The sequence below is a fragment of the Cydia pomonella genome, unplaced genomic scaffold (assembly GCF_033807575.1).
Source record: "Cydia pomonella isolate Wapato2018A unplaced genomic scaffold, ilCydPomo1 PGA_scaffold_173, whole genome shotgun sequence".
NCBI classification, from domain to species: Eukaryota; Metazoa; Arthropoda; class Insecta; order Lepidoptera; family Tortricidae; genus Cydia; species Cydia pomonella.
This window is the reverse complement of record NW_026907815.1, coordinates 366,263-386,252: the sequence shown is the minus strand read 5'-3', so window position 1 is coordinate 386,252 and position 19,990 is coordinate 366,263. Positions and strand designations below refer to the sequence as shown.

Genomic DNA, 19,990 nt, shown 5'->3' with positions numbered 1-19,990 from the left:
TTTCACTTCCTTTCGTTTTATGAAAGTGACAGCCATCTTTCCAATGGAGAGGACACAAGAGGTTTTGAAAAAACTGGCAAAAATAACTACATATATTTAGATTGTTCCTCCTATGCGCTTCTGGATTATTTAGTTTGATTTCTTATGTACACTTAATCTGATTAATCACATTTCTTAATAAATTTCAGGTGCAAGCGAACAGGGAGGCGCGCGTGAGACTCTACCTGCCACCAGGGTTCAGAGAGACCGACGATCTGCCGCTGCCACTCGTGCTGCACGTGTAAGATTTTGTTGTAGTTAGCTTCAGTATATTTTTATCAGGTCATGTGGCGGCCCCTGGTTAACCCCTTCATCACCAACACTCATTACCAATGCTTGAAATAATAACTTAGGTTTTATAGCCCAAACTCAAGGTTTACCAGTTAACCAGTGCGAGCAATGAAGCGTAGTATACTCGGTACAAATATACTACATGTTCGCAGAACTGATCAAATCAGAAACACGAAACTGCGCTTCAAAGCTCAAATTGTAGAACGCGAAGCTTAACTGGGCATGTCTACGGCCTGCGTCTGGAGAGGTGAACCAAAATGGCTACTGAATATGATCTACGGGACACCACTGACGAAGATGTAGACCCGGATGCAGGCAGACTAAAAAGGAGATGTATAAAAAAATATCACCCGATTAGCAAATTCCATCATTCCAAGTTACAAGATTATTTTGTTACCAAGTGTTTTTTGTGGCCTGCAGGTCAGCGGAACCAGGGGGGCAGCTGGTGACGGAACAATGGAATCCCGGATGGGGTTGGTACCTTGCGGCTGCGCGTAATTTCATCGTGGCTGAGATTGATGCAAGAGGCTCTGGTGGGCAGGTCAGTATTAGCAGATTAGACCTTAGTTTAGCTGAGAGTTAGTGAAGCTAAACAGTGAACCCTCGAAGACTGTGCCTTGAGGCAGTGTGTAACTTCATCGTAGCTGTGATTGTTGCAAGGTGCCGGCCGCTAGTTATCATGTATTGAAGATTCTTAAAAGTACGTACAAGGTTATGTATAAGTTTGATTGATTATTACCACCCAATGTATTAAGATTTTGCTTATTTCCAGGGAGAGGAACTCAGGACTGAAATATATCACAAGCTGTTGTCCGTTGACGTGGAAGATCAAATTGCCGTTTTATCGTAAGTATACAATGATTTGTAACGTTCTTTTAAACGTTCATTCAAAACATCCACGTCCAATGGTCAAATTAATGTTGTAGTCACGTTGATGCATTACACTCATTCTAAGGATAATCATCAAGATCAAGTAACCTACTCGAAAAGAAGCTCACGCAGTTGCAAACGGCGACCATATGGGGGGTGCTGTTCTGCATGAAAGTATTCTTTAATTTATTTATGTAAATGTATATTAGTTATTGATATCTAATTGATGCCGATTGTATATACCGTCGTCTTGGCACGCGACTGTATTGTACCGTTGTCCAGGTACCTCCGCGACAACCTGAAGATGGTGGACGGCAGCCGCGTGGGCGTATGGGGGCGCGGGTACGGCGCGGGCGCGGCGGCCGCGCTCGTGGCCGACGACGCGCGCAACGTCACGCGCTGCCTCGCTGCTGTGGCCCCCGTCACCGACCTGCGGCATTACAGTTAGTGCTAGTGTTGTACTCTGCAGCTACCTACCTACCGATACCGTGGACGTGTGGAGGCGCGGCTACGGCGCGAGTTTACACAAGTATGTGTGTAAACCTCATACTCTGTAAAATAAACAAACGATTAGTACTTTTGCGGGTAGTTATAACATTTATTGGTTAACCACCCAAATACAAAACCGCCTGAATCTGTGACTGAACGACCTGACTTTAACCTACATTATTTGATCATATAATGTTTTTATCTACCCTCAACTGGCTAAATGAGCCATTTGAGGGTAGATTTTGTCTACTTTTATTTAAATACCCAAAGATACAGAGTATAGGGAAGAGCGGCACCTCCCAACACAGGCATTTATTTGCTTACCGGGGGCTCCATCCCCGCATCAAATACACATGTACCTATAATAAATAATTTAGAATTTTAATTTCTTAGATTCATTCTGGACGGAGCGATACGCGGGGTACGGCGCGCACTGGGCGGGCGCGCTGGGAGCTAGCGCAGTGTGGCGTAAAGCAGGCAACCTTCCACCCCGCCGACTGCTACTGGCTCATGCTACAGCCGACCTCGCCGCGCCACAAGACCATGCACTAGCGCTTGCTCGCGCGCTGATACGAGCAGGAGCGGTTTATACACACCAGGTGAGTCACACACAGCCACGCCACAGCCTTCTAAACAGACGCCTGAAACTTAATCGTGCCCTGGTAAATGCTGGAGCAGAAATATCAATTTCACACCAACAGCCGGGCAACTTGCCACTGCACTGCTTTTCCATGAGCTTTTATATGGACCGGCGCCATCTACGCGCACCGGGTGAGTTATTTTACCTTAGTGCAGTTTATGTATGTTTCACATGGCAACCCTGCCAGAAATACATCTGTACTCCAAAAAAAGTTGACTCACTGCACATAAGTAGGTACTACGCTTTGCATACTTTTATATGGCGTTTTAAATGAGGTTATGCGGGTAAACCAACTCTGCCCATCTGAAAGTAGGTTATCAAAACAATATCGTCGGCTAAAGTCGCAAACTTTGTAGCTCCTCCGAGGATTTAAGAGGCTTGAACTACTTGATTTACTGACCCCTTCATAAACATATATAATATGACTCCTTAATCTTCATGTTTCATTGCACAGGTCTACCCCGACGAAGGTCACAACTTCGAGCGCTCTACCATCCACCTGCACAAGGCCATGGAACAGTTCTTCGACGAATGCTTCGGGCCCGTTGAGGTCGCCGACTGGGACGTCGGCGGGGTGGGGGGACTCTTCCCCTTCCGTGACTAGTGCGAGGAGGGGGGGTTCTTATCTTGCTAGAGCTGAGCTTGCTTCCTCTTAGGACTGCGATGCTGAGCTCTCTCTTGTAACTAGTGCAGACTTTAGAGGATTATCCTCTCTAACCACTAGTCTGGTGCTGAAGGACCCTCCCTGCTTCGAATCTAATGTGCGTCAATGACTCTAACGCTTCCATAAAGAGCATTAGTGGACATCAATGACTAACACTAATGCTTCTATAAAGAGAATGTTGTTTCTTGCGATGAGTGTGGTATCAAGTTCCTCCTAAAACAACTGGTGATACTGGAACAGAATTATTCCTGCTTTCGTAACCGTGTAAGATCATTGACTTTCCAAAAAAAACCTACCGCATAGAAATCGCCGTAATACCCAAATATAATACGAAGCAAAACTTCGTTATTTTTTAACTAATTTGAACAATCAGCAAGCCTTTTGTAAGATATAAACAAACAAAGTCTAGGAATATAAGAAATGAATGATATTGAGTACTAATACTAGTACTAAATAAAAATAATCTCAATACGTACCTACCTAAAATAGGCCTGGTGACGAAAGTAAGATACAGGCATTGTTTACGTATTGAATATTTTTTTAGAATGGAAAGAATACGGAAAGAAAAATTAAACGCTTCCAAAATAAAAGAGAATTAGATATTGAGAGGCAAAATCTATGCAGGCATTATTGTCAAGAAGATGGATACCTAAACGTGGATTTTTGGGAAATTGAAGAACCTTGAACCATTTACCTAATAAGGTGGTTTTAATGATGTTTCCTGATATTTAAATCTAGCCTATCGAGAGTTTAATCTTGTAAACGATGCAAATATTCAGATGTCGTCTTTACATATATGCTAGGTTGCAAATAAATGGTTACGATAATTCCTCTTTATCTTCTATCCTAAGTGTCACTAAAATTAGTGAAGTACGTGTTCATTGTTATTAACTTGGGAGAACCGGGAACCGAAAAACGTTAAAGACTTAGACAAATTAACATTCAATGTATAGAAAAACTTGCAGAGAAGATTTAGAAAGAATCATTGTAGAATTAATCAAGAGTTAGATTTTCAGGGCTTTTAGCTAGTTTGGCCCCGAAATTTGTCCTGGGTTACTAAACCCAAGGCACAGTGATGTTTGGATCTAACTATACAATTACTGAAGTTATAATTTTGAACAACACTTTAAGAACATAGTTAAGAGATGAGGTAAACACATCTGGTAATAGTATTGGTGCCATTCGTGTTCCCATAACGAAATATATGGTTTAGTCTTCTTTTGGTTTTGAGCAAATAATAGCTTGAGCCGTTTCCAAGATTGGCTTTAAAATTCTATACTAACTATATTTATTAATTTAACTACAAATGAGGGATGTTACGGAGCTCCGGTTCCGTTAAGTCGGAACTTCCGATTGGTATTACACATCCGCTTCGGTTCTGGTTCCGTTACTTTTGAATCGGAAGTTATATCGGAAGTCAAAGACTTTTTTTTTAGACTTTTTGCTTTTAACACCTAAAAGCTCAACGTTTTTTGTTAAGGATCATTAATATTTGGATATTTTTTTAATAGAACTATCTACCCTTAAAATATCGTCTACCTCTCACTCAAGCTCCGATTCTGGTTCCGGTTCCGTTTTCGGTTCCGATTCCGTTTCTGGGTCCGATAAACTAAATTTAAAACATCTGGTTCCGCTTTCGATTCCGATAAAACCACATCCGTTACATCCCAGCTACAAATATCAGTTATATTTGTAGTAATGTTTTATGTATGATTCAAAAATGTTTAGAGTTTTGGTTAGTTGTGGACCAAGATCCAATGGACTTGTATTTGAATGTAATTTTTAACAAAATGAAGCCAAACTTGCACTTCCAAGAGAATTGGATTGATAAATCTTTGTGTGATAAATATTTAAAGTGTAATATCAATGGCTGTTTCAAGTACTTATAAGAATATTTATTAGTTTCCCTTTGTTTACCGAATTGTCCCAAAAGGATGGGTAATTGTATTTGAGTTAACTAAAGTTTTTTTCCATCTTTGATATTGTGAGTAGCCTAAATGGCATAATGAGATGTGTTAAGATTGATTTCGTCGTTAATCATTGACACTTTTTGGAAAAATGTATAATCAGGATGTTTTTTTTTTCATAACTTTAGTTACATAAAGTTTTCAATAACATATAAAACGTTTTTCTAGTTGTCTCATATCCCTTATTTGAAAGAATGTTGAAGATTGTGGATAAATCCAAACCTTTGAAGCCTAAATGTTAGACTTTATTGTGAAACAATAAAATAAAGTACGACGGTTAAAATATATATTTAAAGAGATAAATGTAGTATTTTATTAGATGTATAAATTCAACTCAAGTTTGTGAACAGATTGACGAACAATCCTTACTTACTGTACAATCAATTGTTCACTGGCTTGACGATGGGATAACAACTCCCGAAAAATTTCTTATGATTATTATAAGGAAGGAAATTCTATATTTTGTCGTGTAACGTATCAAGATCTTTATCTATACCTACTATTTCTATGTCGCTTTCAATGTCATCGTAAAATAGCTATAAATATAGTTCCCTTAAATCCTTACCTTGATAAGAAAGTCTTTATTAAACAAACGACTTTTCAGTGTGTACACGGCCCTACTGTCGTCCATCACGTACTCGGTACAACTTCAACACATATTTGAAACGCTCCAAATTATAATATATTTTATTACCATTGGACAACTGCAAGTCTATCAAAAAGAAGTACTTATCAGTAAGTGTTATTTCTTAGTACTATACTTTAAAGTCATTTGTAAAATAAAGAGTAACTAATAGATTGTACTAGAAACTTACTCCCACATTGACTCTAAACCGCCTAAAATTCTCAACATCTACATTCTATTTTTGTCACAAACATACGAGTCGATGGGGATAAAATATCAAGAAGTATAAAAACTTACCTAAGAATTTATAAAACCTACTTCATTTCGAGGTATTCCGCAGACAAATCGCTTTAGATACAGATTACAACGATGCATGATCAGTAAAAAAAAAGATCAGTAAATAAAAGTTGTGTCTTTATTCATATATCCGTATTTTTTGAATATTCAAACGAAATATTTGTAATATAAGTAGAGGAAAGTATCGTCTGCGTATGCCTCAAACGCACCTTGAACGTTGCCGAGATTTGATATTTGTGTAAATTAGGACCCCTGAATAAAACGTATTGGCTTTATTTGTTTTTAGCAAGCTTGTGGAAACGCATTAAAAAGTATATCAAGCACTATAACCAAAGATACATTGATTGAGTGAGATGTATAAAATCTAAGACAATTCGTGCTTCGAATTTGATAGACGAGATGGCGCTGTACAGCTCCAAACATTTTGCGGTAACTCTGATTATCAAAAGTTGATGTTTGACAACTCAGTGACCGAAAAATATTTGGCGCTACTGCCATCTGTTTTGGATGTCAAACTAAGGGGCACGTTTTTTTCTCAGACTTTACCCCTCTATTACAATCAATTATCTTTGCTATAACTAACATATTTTAACGCAGTTTAATTATGTGAAAGATTTGAAAGCAGATGTTGGTAACTAAAGGATTACAGTCCTCTAAAGACATATGTAGTTGACCCTCCCTGAAAACCATCTGCTATCAAAGAGAATATGAAATATAGGTGGATTGTCAAAGAAAACTTTGTAGCCACAGTAAATTTACTGCCATCTTTCGACACATGATTAAAACTTTTAGAACGCCATTTGACTTTGATCCTTATTCTATCACTGATATATGTTAAATTTGTTAAATATCAAAGGCCAAAGGTACGGCATTGTTTCGAGCGATGTTACCTTACCTTTGGGTTATGAGTTATTACCGATAAGATGGCGCCACTTTTTATTTAACAAATTTAACACATATCAGTGAGAGAATAAGTATCAAAGTCAAATGGCGTTCTAAAAGTTTTAATCATGTGTCAAAAGATGGCAGTAAATTAACGTGGCTACAATCCACCTCTATATCAAATCCCCTTTACTGCTATGCAGACGGAGGGTAGACTGTTTCTGCAGATAATTATACATCGGGTCATGCCAAATCCATGAAAAGCGATAGAAATATTTGTAGACAAATGATAAGTCTCGGCGACGGTACTCTCTACAAATTCTACTCTTACATTGAGTTAGCTAAACTAGTCTTATCTCTAGTCATTTTATTTATCTAAGAAATGTAACTAGGTGTCGAGGTTTTTAGATCTCAATGTTTTGGATATCATTTTCGTTGAAAGTTTTTTATATGAGTTTTGTTTACTCATATTATCCGGAGAATTTAGGATAGAAAATAAAAACTTTAGTTCCAGAATCAAATGCGTTTTCTAACTTGAATTATTTGCAACATTGAAATACCTAGTTATGTTACTTATTGTTTTCATTCTGTTCAGTGAGTAAGAAAATCCTATTCTGTATAATATTGTATAGATACGTTAAGTGATATATGTTCATATATACCTACATGTTACATGTCTTAACAACGCTCAGTGGATATATTGTTTAAATTTATGTTGAATTGTTGTTTCATATAAAACAATAAAAAGTTGTTCCCAATATTCGTTTTATTATCTTTAAGCAACATAGCTCCGCTGTTAACCTAAAATCAGTATCGTCAGAATTAAGTGTAGGATCGATCGAATTGTTTTTACCCGACTGTATCAGAAAGAGAGTAATGCTTTAGTTGCATTTTTTACATCTAATTAAAATGCACAAAAGAGTCTAAATGTTAATAACAATAATAACATGACAACTGACAAAAACTAACGTCGACGTAGAGTTTAAAAATGAAATTATAAATGAATAAAACATACCAATATATTTTACAATATTTACCCTAGTGTTACACTTTGTAGATGTTACTTAGCATAATATGTTTTCTTGGCTGTATCAGTGTTTTTTAATGGAATGTCATTAATATGTTCGATTAAGTCTTTGATTGCTTTTGTGAGTTTAACATTTAATTTATTTGTATTTTTTATATTAATGCGCTGAGTAGTTCCGCTATTAGACAAGATAATAATCGATTTATTATGACCCATTCTATCAGTTTTGCGCATAGAAATAGGTTTAATATCTATTTGATATTGAAGATCAAAGACTTCAAGCGACCTCGTGGTTTCTTTAGATGTATCGTTGCTACCTAACTCCCAGTCAAGCATTCTTGTCACTGGTACATCACGTGGGACGTCAAAACGTTGTGTCGTTGACTCTTCTTCGTTAAAATATTCGGGTCGAGCTGGGGTCGTAGTAGTGGGATCTGAATTAAGATTCAGAATGTCAACCTGTTCATACTCTTCTGACCTGATAATTCCAGGATCTTCATTTTTGGTAATCTTACCGTTTTCAAAAAGTATCTTAATAAAGTTGGTAAAAGAATCACTTTCATCATGTGCATCTTCTACTGTATCATTTTCTTCGAACAGTGCCGGTTGCTCCGGTATTATAGTTGAGCGTTCTTCAGGCTCATCAGAAAAGTTGATCTGATCTACGTCAGAGTGCACCACATCAGTAATTTTACTGCGGATCGCATCAGAAATATGCTCTGGATTTTCTAAATGGTCATTTACTCTAACCGAGGGCTTAATTGTCCCATTTGTAAGTTTATCTATAGGCCCATTAAGTATATCTTTCAATCCGAATTCTCTTTGTAATACTTCTCGAGGATTTTCTAGTTCTAATTCCATCTTATCAAGTTCTTCACTTGGAACTCCGATATCGATAGACCCAGGAGTTTGAAATGTGTGTGGATTAGCTAGCTTACCGTCGGCAATCTAAAACCCAAATATGGTAATTTATATTAAGTAGATTAGTATTTTTATAGTAGAATTTCATACCAAGATCGGATTTATATTATTAGAATTTCATACCAAAATTAACGTGGAACTATATATTATTAAAATGGGTGTAACATCTGAACTACCTAATTATGGCGATACTGTAACCACTCCTATGATAATTGATTCTTAATGCCTACGATGGAGGTAGAAATTATGAAGCCAATTTTTTTTGACTTAATCTTCTAATTCGCCAAGTGCAAACATTATTGAAAATGAATATGTACTGGTTATTTTTCTGTTATGTGGTACTACGAGTATTAGTACTGAATGCAGGCAGTAACTTTTAGCCTGTCAAAACGCAAATTTAACTGGCGTTGGTTATTAATTATCATACAGGCTTGGATCTTTTAGCTGCACTATTAACTAAACCAGCATTGAACATACCGCAACGCTATCCAAGACGCTATCAATCCAGTCTGCGTAAAGACCGATTCGCGTGAAGACTGTGGGCGCATCGACGCGGCCGCAGTGTGGAGAACCGAAGCTGATGACACCCGTTAATAGGCTACCCGCCAGCGCGGGGCCGCCACCATCGTGCTGTTTATTCAAAAACGATATTCACTTATGAGACCAAATAGAATATTAATGCTGACGCTTCGTATAGCAACCACCTGGCAAAAAACAGCACAGAGTCAGCCGAAAGTAACACTCAAAATTTGACCAAGCAGCCAAAGATTTAAGAACCTCATTTACCCCACTTAGTTATGACATGCGATGTAGCCTTAGTCTGAATATAATAGTTTAAAAAAACCTTATTATAAAATCGGGAAAAGCGTATTCTAAAATACTGGCTAAAGGTAAAAATACAAATCTCAGTAATAAGAGCAGTCTCTATGAGAGTGAAAGGCACGAGTTTTCATTCATTTATATATATAACTGTATATAATACATGTGAGAAAAGGCAAAATCGACATCGTTTGGAACTGCCGACTATTCCAATAGCACTTGATCTACTTAATGTATGTATCTTTAAAAGTGTGAGAAGTACTCACATTACAGGCTCCGTCACCACGATCAACAAATCCGGCGCAGAAATTCTTGTCTGAGACATATTCTCTGAAAAGTGGTCATACTTAATTATCAGAAAGAAATCTACACTTTTTATAACAAGACTATTTAGTCGTTTCACATGTATTTACATATGAGGAATATATTAACCTTTTCAATGCCAAGAACACCTAAAGTCGTCGTTACTTGTCGTGCCCACAGCGCCAAGGACAACTATAGGTGTTATGGCGGACGCTGTCAAAGTAACTTTCACACTTTAAAATAAGGTTTAGATTAGCTGCCTTGCGCACGGGACCTTGGCATTTGAGTGATGTTTGTGTTTATGACATAAAGCGTTCAAAAGGTTAATAAAACCGGCCAAGAGCATGTCGGGCCACGCTCAGTGTAGGGTTCCGTAGTTACTCTTCCGTCACAATAAGCTAAACTGGAGCTTAAAGTATAGTAAATTATTAACCAAGGGATGAAACGGTACCTTTCACCCGAGTTAAACAAATAGGCAAATTTGCATAATCAGTACCTAATTAAAGTAAGTCTTTTTACTATGAAGGGAAAACTTTTTGCGATAACTCAAAAACAGCTAAACTGATCATGTCCGCTATAGTTTTCATTTAATGTCTTTCTTAAGCTCTACTTCCACGATTTTTTTCATATTTTTTGGACCTATGGTTCAAAAGTTAGAGGGGGGGGGACACATTTTTTTTTCTTTCGGAGCGATTATCTCAGAATATATTCACTTTATCAAAAAATGTTTCTTGAAAACCTTGACCTTTCTAACGATACCCCACACTCTAGGGTTGAAGCGAAAAAAAAAATTCACCCCCACTTTACGTGTAGGGGAGGTACCCTAAAAAAAAATTAAATTTTTAGATTTTATTGTACGACTTTGTCGGCTTTATTGATTTATATATCCATGCCAAATTTCAGCTTTCTAGCACTAACGACCACGGAGCAAAGCCTCGGACAGACAGACAGACAGACAGACAGACAGACAGACAGACAGACAGACAGACGGACATGGCGAAACTATAAGGGTTCCGTTTTATGCCATTTGGCTACGGAACCCTAAAAAGGAATGAATTTGTTTTGCAATTAAGCTAGCAATTTTTCCCAAGCACAGCATCAAAACTTTTATGGAATGGGTGTCAGTCAGATTTTCAGATCAGAACTACTACCTAAATATTATATTACAATATAAATTATTGATCAGTTTTACTTGGTGTAAATATATTTGCATTCTTCTATTTCGTAGATATTTAGGCGTGCTCGAGATAACGGTCGTTCTTCCACTTCGGTTTTTTCTGACGGCTAGAAACAAAAACATAAAATGTTTGAGCGGCTCCAATATTCAACTAAGCGTATCAGTACAGCGTTTACATTATATATGTTACTTTCAAGATAATAAACAAAACTTACATCCCTTCGGCCCCATCCCAAAATCATGACATCCTTAACTTTCTTCATCAAACTGAGACTATCAAATTTATCATACTTTACAGCCACCACTTTCTTCTTTTGGAATCGTAACGCTTTGCGAGTTTTGAGAATAACCAAATTGTTAGCTAGGGTCGAGCGGTCAAAATCTGGGTGGAAGAAAAGTCTATCTATGTTTACTAGGTAGCCCATTTTAGTGACGAAATCACTACCGATGCGTATTCGTACCATCTGGCTAGTCTCGTCGCGAGTTCTGTAAAAGCCAAAATTAAGTTAGTAACGCACGGGCATACAGCGCGTGACCGCTTTGAGAAGATTGTCTCGCTAAAAAACTCATCTTCAAGATGGCATGGATTCATTGAAAGCTGCTAGGGTTTGTTCACATAACTCACCGCATAAGACAGGAGGCAGCGCTGATTGCCAGGCTCTCATGCAGCAGCGAGCCGGCGCAGACGAAGCGCTCCCCCACGTGCACGCTCACCATGAACGGGTACCGTGCGATGCCCGTGCTGCTGCCCTTAAAAATCCGCCGACTGTCCAACTCCTGACTAGAGTTGGAGCCTGCATATATAAACAGATTAAAATAAATACGATACATTACAAAAACTCTTTACGTTGCAAATGCTTCTTGCATAGAAGAAGTTGTTTAAAGAAAATAATTACTATTTAAACATTTTATTTGCATTACGATATATTTTTCCTATACTTACTCCATACTGTATAATCAATCGGAGGGAGTGCTTTCGTTGTGACATTATACCCTTTTGCCATATTTGTTAAATCAGCGAAGTTCTCAAGCTGAAGAGAAGTTTTATTTTCATCGTGAAAGCTGTCGTTGTGTGTAACTGCATGTTCTCTTATCATTTCATCAATGACTTCGTTAACGCCAGAAATTTGATCAGCCATTTCATCGCTTATGTTTATTTTAATATTATTGTGCATTTCTTTATGCTTTTCATAGTATTTGCGAAGCACGTTTTGTGCAAAATTCTGCATAACTATGTATTCTTCAACTTTCTTGGGTTGGATAGCCGTTTGGTTGATTTTCAAAGAAATAAATAAATCATCTACTACACCAAATATTCTATCACTAACTTCATGATGAACATCATTCGTCTCGATGATTTTAGCAGTATTGCTTAAATTACCTAGCGAAGAAAATAAAATTAAGGTAATAGCTGTAATGTTCGTCATGGTTTATTACTAAAATGGATTTAAAATGGAAAGTGTATTAAGAAAACCAGTTTCAACGAATAATAAATAAGTAACTCTACACAACAAGTTTGTTTTACAACCTAACCATCTCCTCAAACTCTTTCATATTTCGAAATTTCAATTGAATGTAAATAACTTTATAAGTAGTTAAGATAAGCTGCATTACTTATTTCATCACCTCGTCCTATACTAGTAAGTAGGTAGATAAGGTACATAACTTATGTACTCACTTATTTGGTTTCGAAACGTTAAATTAACAATAAAATATGTACTATAATGCTATTGACTTAGTTGTATTAAGATTACGAATAAACATATTGCAACATACCGTTGGAAACTTATACATGTTTACATGCAATAAAACAATGCATACAAAGGAAATACTTTAATGTCGTAACATTGTAGGTACAATTTACTTAAGCTTTCAAACGTTTGTCATATATAATTTTTCAATAATCTGTAGGTATCTTCATGGTGATCATAAAATTTTGGGCTATCTTCTGTTTCTTCAACACAACTCACAGTCTTAACCAGTGGCTGCAACACTCCATAATGTCATCACCTTTCGTTTATGATGTTCACCAAAAACTTTTGAGTCAGGAATTAAAAACAGATATTGATAAAGAACCAGCTGAAGTATGGACTAAAGAAAGCTATTTCACTAGTCTGACTCCTGTAGAAAATGCGGGCAGTAAAGAAGAAACCATACCGACATTAACCGACATCACATATAACGATAATACTTTAGTTTTAACGACAGCGATAAACGTATTCCGTAAAGAAATGGCGACTTCAGATTTAAATATAACACAAAAAGATATTACCAATGACTTTATGAATAGACCTATAAGTAAGGCTAAATTTATTAAGAAGAAACACCGAGTTATTGAGCGTTATCCGAAATCTGAAGATAATTATCAGGGTAGGGATTTTACAAGAAGCGAATCAGATTCACGAGAAATAAGTTCCGAGGAAAAACATTATAGGGGTGAGATTTCAGTCCAATTTAAAAATCCAAATTAGTGTTTAATTTAAAGTTTGTATTAACATCATAATACCTTTACGAAGATATCATCAATACTTGACTATTATCAACACATTCACACGTTCGATCTGCTAAAGACGTATGTGTCTACCCGACAGGAAAGAAAGCCTATCCATAGCAAATTTCGCATCAGCAGAGATAGCAGATACTCGTAGCATTAAACAAATGATCAGACTAACGTCTTTCGTTATTTATTTATTTTCTCTACATCAGTTATCTTCTTCAAATTCACAAGTGAGTTCCTTAGATTATTTATCCCCAGTACACACTCCCGCTCGACGCATCTTCCGCGGGCACAAAACGAAGATCAAGCATTTTCCTTTTTTGGTGACCGTTCATGTCCTCGGCCGGTTCGTGTGTGGCGGCACGATTATCAAATCGGACCTAGTCATAACCGCAGCCCATTGTTTGAAAAGGTAAATAGTGGATTATGCCTAGAACAATGGCATGTTTAAAGATTAGGAGGGTTTTGTCGCTCTAGCCTTATACTGAACCACTCATCTAACTTTGAATGCAGGTGGCAGGAATGGGTGCATCGCACCAGTACTACACTAGAAACAACAACTTATGAGACCACTACCGATGAGACCACGACCGATACAATCACAACTGATGTGATCTCAATCGATGACATCGTAAATGATGTATTCGGTATCGATGTAATCGCAACTGGTACCGACGGAGCCGAATTTAAGTCAATCAATACAATCACTGATGGAACTGAAACTACCCCCACCGAGACCGAAACGACTGATACTACAATAATTACTCAGCAGATTAGCTCCGAAGACTCCGGAAAAAGCTCGAGTTACGAAACGATACCACCGAAGACAGTCATCACGGAAGAAACTTCTAAACCTCCCACTTTCGGTGTCCTCTCTGTGCGCATCGGCACAAACTATTACAGATTAGAGGGGAAGGTGGTCCAGGTGGTAAATGTTTATTTTCATCCTTCATACGATGAGAACAACTTGCAAGACAACCTGGTCATCATGAGACTGGAAAGACACCTCAATTTCAAACGAAGGAGAGTACGCAAGATAGAGATCAGTACAGACGCATCTGATGTGCCAGAGGGTACTGAAGTTACTCTTGCTGGTTGGGGTGCTAAGACTGTAAGTATACTTCAACATTGAATCTGTAAGAATATTTACTTAAAATTATGGTGTAATTAATGAAGGAAGGATTAAATGACTAACTTTAAATCAGGAAAAGTTTTCTAATGTAATTTATTTTCTTCAGTACCACAACAAAGTCTTTAACGCTTTATGGAATTTGATCCACAAGGCTGTCTTGACAGTCAGTCCTCGGGATGAGTGCGTAGATACATATACTGAGTAAGTTTACACTATGCCTTAACTTCACATTTACTTATTTAACCTGAGACCCCTATTGTAAATTTATTCGATAGCGTGACGTGACGTACGCGTTTGCATTAAGTGTCATTTTGTATGGGAATAAGAAACAGCGCGCCAAGCGGGACGTTTTGGAAACTCAAAATCCCATAAAAAATGACACTTAGCGCAAACGCATAGGTACGTCACGTTTCGCTATCGAATAAATTTACACTAGGGGTACAGAACAAAGCAAAATTAAGTATTAGATTATACTATATTTATTACATTTGTTTCCACCAATGTATGGGTGGTATGGCGGTCGGTAACAGCGTCGAGTGTGTATGCGTGCATTACGTTTCCCGTCCCGGTCATGCCCCAAACTCACTAGCGGTTACAAATCTACTTTGCCCACTTACTTACTTTTACTTTACTTTACATTGTTTTGACAACTCTACAGGAACTTCGTGACAGCGACAAATTTTTGTGCGCTAAATGAACATCACGAGGGAGCTTGCAATGTAAGATTCATACCCTTCAAATGGCTCTATCAATGTTCTATCTTAGCCAGCCATACTCAAGTTGCGGCCCGCCTGGCTTATTAGGTAGCCATTCGATCGTCAGCTTTATATTCAACTTGCGGCCCGGGGTTACAACACAAAACCGTCTTTGTGGCCATCATAAAACAAAAGGTTGAGTATGGCGTTTCTATCCCCTTCGTTAATTTCTACTGCCTTTTATTATAGAAATGGTGTCCTAAGAGACCTCCTATTTGCTTAAGGAGCGATCATAGTACCTAGGTATACTGTACCCCTAGTGTAAATAAATTCGATTTCGAAACGTGACGTACGCGTTTGCGTTTAGTCTCATTTTGTATGGGTTTTTGAACAGCGCGCCAAGCGGGACGTTTTGGAAAGTCAAAAATCTCATACAAAATGACACTTAACGCAAACGCGTACGTCACGTTTCGCTGTCGAAAATATTTACACTAGGGGTACTGTTTCTCGCTTGAGAACGTCTTGCTGGTATAATGTATTTTTCTCAAGCTTGCAATTAAATGTTGACATGACTTACTTCAAATTAGGTCCGGAAAACTACATATCAGGTGCGATGAGTGAAGATGATATGTAAAGGAATTTCATACTGCGTTACACACCTAGGCCTGTAAGGCAAACTTCTTTTGTTTTTATTAAACGTCAAATTATGGCACGTCTTGGCATACAACCATAAAAAAACCTTTAAACAAAATTCTGGCATGCTTTTTTTTCTTTTTTGTATTTTTTTTCTTTTTTGTGTTTTTTTGTGTTTGTTCAATATTATTTTAGTGTTTCCTTAGAGGGGAACGAAAATTTGATTATTTTTGTGCTACGACGCACGGTTTAGGAGATACAGCCCTATAAAGATTTTTTTTCATAAAAAAAAAACACAAAAAAGAAAGAAAAAAACATTCTATTTTATTATTATTATTTCATTGAAAGTTTGAGAAAGCACTATACAAATCTCGGCGAGAAACGGGGTTGCCAGCCGCGTATCCCTATTCGATCTCGCTACTCTCGGCCGTCTATATCTACTTCGCCTGCAACCCTTCGTTTCCCGTCCTCTATAGTAATATAATATTACTTTAACTCTCGATGACAGCGCGATGCCGGTAATCCTGCGGTGGTGGATGGCCTGCTAGTGGGTGTTGTCAGTTTTGGCCCCCCTAACTGCGGGCAATGGGACGCACCTACAGTCTTCACCAACGTTGGCTACTACGCAGACTGGATTGAAGAGATCATGCACATGGATCTGGTATTAAACATCTGTCAAAAATATTACAATACGACTGGCCAATGTTCATATAGATCGTGTTATTCATGACGACGCCTGCCTTGACTCGTATTGTCAGGCTAGTAAAGGTTAGATTTGATAAATCTGCGCGTCATAGTGGATGACACGAATTGTAGGTAGCTACGCTATGTTAACGGCACCAATCATGGGACATTTAAGAGAAAATATAGAGTATTTTTGATATATCATCGACATCTGTAAAATTTCTTGCGCTTTATGCTTTAAAAGTTGACTGTCCAATTCGTCATCTATGTTTTCTATGTATTTAATTAAAGCTACTATACTTGGATTCAATGTTATTAACCAATTAAAACTATGGTTTTCTGCTCCAGTCATGGGATGTATTGTATGGCGCCATTAATTTTCAAACTTACAAATATCAATGAAAAATTTTACTTTAGCAGCTGCCTGGCTCTTTTTTATGGTAAAATGTCATCGATTAAAAACTTATGGTAAATACTTATTTTACAGGATTTATCTATACCATCCCATTACTGGTGCCTGTTCTATTATAGGGGTGTTTACTATACCAATTTCGTTGCGCTTTGGACCGGCGATCTAATGATGTGCGTTCGAATCCCACGTTAGCCAGAATTATTTTTTTCATTGTGATTGTGATAGACATCTGTATATTATAATACATTTCATAGATTTTAATGTGGTACACCCCACAATAAAAAAAGGAATAAAATTATATTAAGTAAATAAAAAAAACACCCAGGAACTAAGAAGCCAAAAGCTATAAATCAAATTTATACTGATGTGTTTGAAGTTTTTCAAAAACTGCTCGACCGATTTGTTAAAATTTAAATGGGAACACCTAGAAAGTACACCCTTTGAAACATAAAAAGGATTTTCCAAATCGGTTCAGGCGTCTTCGAGTAATCGGGGAACATACAGAAAAAAATAGATTCCGACGAACGACTTTAAAGGCAGGTTACAATGGACAACCATTTCAAAACTCTTCTGTACCCCTAGTGTAACTTTGATCGACATCATAACGTGACGAACGCGTTTGCGTTAAGTCTCATTTTGTATAGGATTTTGAGTTTCCAAAACGTCACGCTTGGCGCGCTCTTTCTAAATCCAATACAAAATGAGACTAAACGCAAACGCGTACGTCACGTTTCGAAATCGAATTTATTTACACTAGGGGTAGTGTATTACTTATAGTCTGCCAAGCCATTTCCGTCAGTAGAAACAAAGCGGCAGTAGGAACCACGAAGGGTTATCGTCCCATATAAATTTCAATATCGAGCCTTTTTCCACTGAGAAATATACACATAAGCACATAACCAACTATGGAGTGTGGAATTAAGAGGAGTGGCATCTCTTATGATAGAAATGTTGCAAAAGTGTCCAGCTGCGGATCCCTTTGTTTGACATAATTATTGAAAGTCATAATGTAATGATAGTCATATTATCATTAGTCATAACTCTGAAACCGTTAACTTTTCAGGAATTTCCTTAGATTATCCTATAGATAGGTTAGGTTAGGTTAGGTTTGTTTTATGGCAATCCTGAAAAGTTACGCGTTTCTGAGAAAAACCAAATTATGACTAACGAAAATGCGGACAAACAATACATTATGACTTAAAACTTTATGGGAAACAATAGAGACCCGTCCAGCTGTCAGCTATAAATAATAGTTCCAAATCTCTCCAGAGTAGCGCTAGAGTAGCTAAGAACCTAGGCGTTATTGACGGAGTGAATTGCGCTGTCTATGATTTGATTTTTTTGTTCAAGTACTCTAGGTATTGTAGCGCCACCTATATAAAGTTTTTTGATGACACTTTTTGGTACATGGAGATTTCGTTCCTTATCTCCACCTTCCGTAATAACCAACAATAAAAAAATTGAACCATTGCAAAATTAAACATGACTTCGAATTTAGAACAGTATTTAATACATGTTTAAATGTATTCCTGTTTAATTAAGATGTCCATTGTTCACTATCTCCGATAGCTCGTCAAATGTTAAGTCATCTGCAATAATATGTTACACAACAAAGGCCGCAAAAATATCTGACACGATCTTATTTGTAGAGCCATAATAGCGTATCACATCTTTATTGCGGCTTTCGAGGAGTAACATATTTCATTACTCGTATTGCTGGTGACTGTTCCAAAATAACGTCAAATGTCTACTACCCCATTAGGTCCTAACCCATAAAGTTTATTAGGTGCTTTTTTAATTTGCCAGAAATCATCATCAATATCATCATCATCGTCGGATGAAAATGAAAACCGAAAAAAGCCAACACCAGAAACGACCACCAAGTGTGCTGGTTGGACAAAAGCTACCACAACCCCAGAACTCTCGGAATTCGATACACCTGTATACTATGATGGTAATATTTACAAAGATGAAAAAGGTTGGACAACGAAAGCTACCACAACTACAGAACTCTCGGGATTCGATACACCTGTATACTATGATGGTAATATTTACAAAGATAAAAAAGAACAGTATAATTTTCCTACGAGAGCGTATGAAGACGTTAAATTAAGAAGGAGGTTTAGTGTAGTAGTCAAAGAGAAACATAGTACATCGATAGTCCCATTGGACAATGCTCTTCCGAAAATATCTACGTTAAGTGAATCTGGTGCAACCATCGAAAAAATATTCTTATTAACGCCTAACACACCTAGAATTCGCAATGATTTAGATCACACAGTTCCAATATTTCCATACATTTTCGAACGATTTTCGTAATTGTTCGAAGAGTTAAGCAAATTAGACCTAAGATTAGTAACGGTTTCTAAAATTTTACGTACTACGATAAAATTTACAAAATGGAAGATAGTTTGAAATGATGACGACAATAAAGCTGAAATTGAATTCAATATGTGTGTAAATTATATTCCCGAAAAACCAAATAAAAATGATAATTGATTCTCGTTGTTTTCTTTATAGGTATGCGATACGATACTAAAAGAATATGTATTAGAAAAATATATAAAAGATTCACTAACAACGCAGTCCTACTACTAGCCCTTATTAGGAACTAGAGGTGCCATTGATAACAGTAAAAATACATAGTAAAAACTGTTTACTTTAAATATCATCCAAACAAAGGACTAGCAAAATAAACGCCATCCCAAATTGTCCCTGGGGCATAAGGAACTTGCACGCATATTTTGCCGCCTCAACATTCTAGAGCTAAAACTGATGGTCAATGTTAAACTCCATACTTTTTATCAGAAAAGTGAGTTAGAAGTGACTTAAACACAACCTAAGATCTGTTTTTTTATTGCGTAGACTAAAATGACTTTTCATATGCAAGACATGACATTTCTTAGTACCACATGAAATGTCATTT

General features: G+C 37.2%; 3 protein-coding genes and 1 long non-coding RNA gene across 4 annotated transcripts in view; 2 read left to right on the top strand and 2 right to left on the bottom strand.

The window, feature by feature from the left end:
• The window catches only part of LOC133533516 (inactive dipeptidyl peptidase 10-like), a 75,660-nt gene extending 68,929 nt beyond the window's left edge, over positions 1 to 6,731 (top strand). The window contains exons 13-18 of the mRNA XM_061872498.1: positions 189 to 280; positions 751 to 871; positions 1,103 to 1,176; positions 1,483 to 1,643; positions 2,083 to 2,288; positions 2,784 to 6,731. Of these exons, the coding sequence (XP_061728482.1) occupies positions 189 to 280; positions 751 to 871; positions 1,103 to 1,176; positions 1,483 to 1,643; positions 2,083 to 2,288; positions 2,784 to 2,933 (804 nt within the window). The 3' untranslated portion in view covers positions 2,934 to 6,731. The remainder of the gene's footprint in view (positions 1 to 188; positions 281 to 750; positions 872 to 1,102; positions 1,177 to 1,482; positions 1,644 to 2,082; positions 2,289 to 2,783) is intronic.
• Positions 6,732 to 7,765: 1,034 nt separating this feature from the next.
• Positions 7,766 to 9,739, bottom strand: LOC133533526 (uncharacterized). Its single transcript, XR_009801893.1, has 2 exons — positions 9,190 to 9,739; positions 7,766 to 8,739 (listed from the first exon to the last, which is right to left on the bottom strand). It is a non-coding gene; the product is annotated as an uncharacterized LOC133533526 (long non-coding RNA).
• Positions 9,740 to 11,022: 1,283 nt separating this feature from the next.
• On the bottom strand, positions 11,023 to 12,438 carry LOC133533515 (uncharacterized). The gene is made up of 4 exons (XM_061872496.1): positions 11,955 to 12,438; positions 11,637 to 11,805; positions 11,227 to 11,497; positions 11,023 to 11,118 (listed from the first exon to the last, which is right to left on the bottom strand). The coding sequence occupies exons 1-4, from the start codon at positions 12,436 to 12,438 to the stop codon at positions 11,023 to 11,025; spliced, it is 1,020 nt and encodes a 339-aa protein (XP_061728480.1).
• A 573-nt stretch (positions 12,439 to 13,011) lies between these two features.
• LOC133533514 (uncharacterized) lies at positions 13,012 to 19,594 on the top strand. The gene is made up of 7 exons (XM_061872495.1): positions 13,012 to 13,447; positions 13,767 to 13,920; positions 13,962 to 14,619; positions 14,747 to 14,841; positions 15,299 to 15,359; positions 16,477 to 16,629; positions 18,871 to 19,594. Exons 1-7 carry the CDS (start codon positions 13,012 to 13,014, stop codon positions 19,381 to 19,383), a joined length of 2,070 nt encoding a protein of 689 aa, XP_061728479.1. The 3' UTR covers positions 19,384 to 19,594.
• The last annotated feature ends 396 nt before the right edge of the window (positions 19,595 to 19,990 follow it).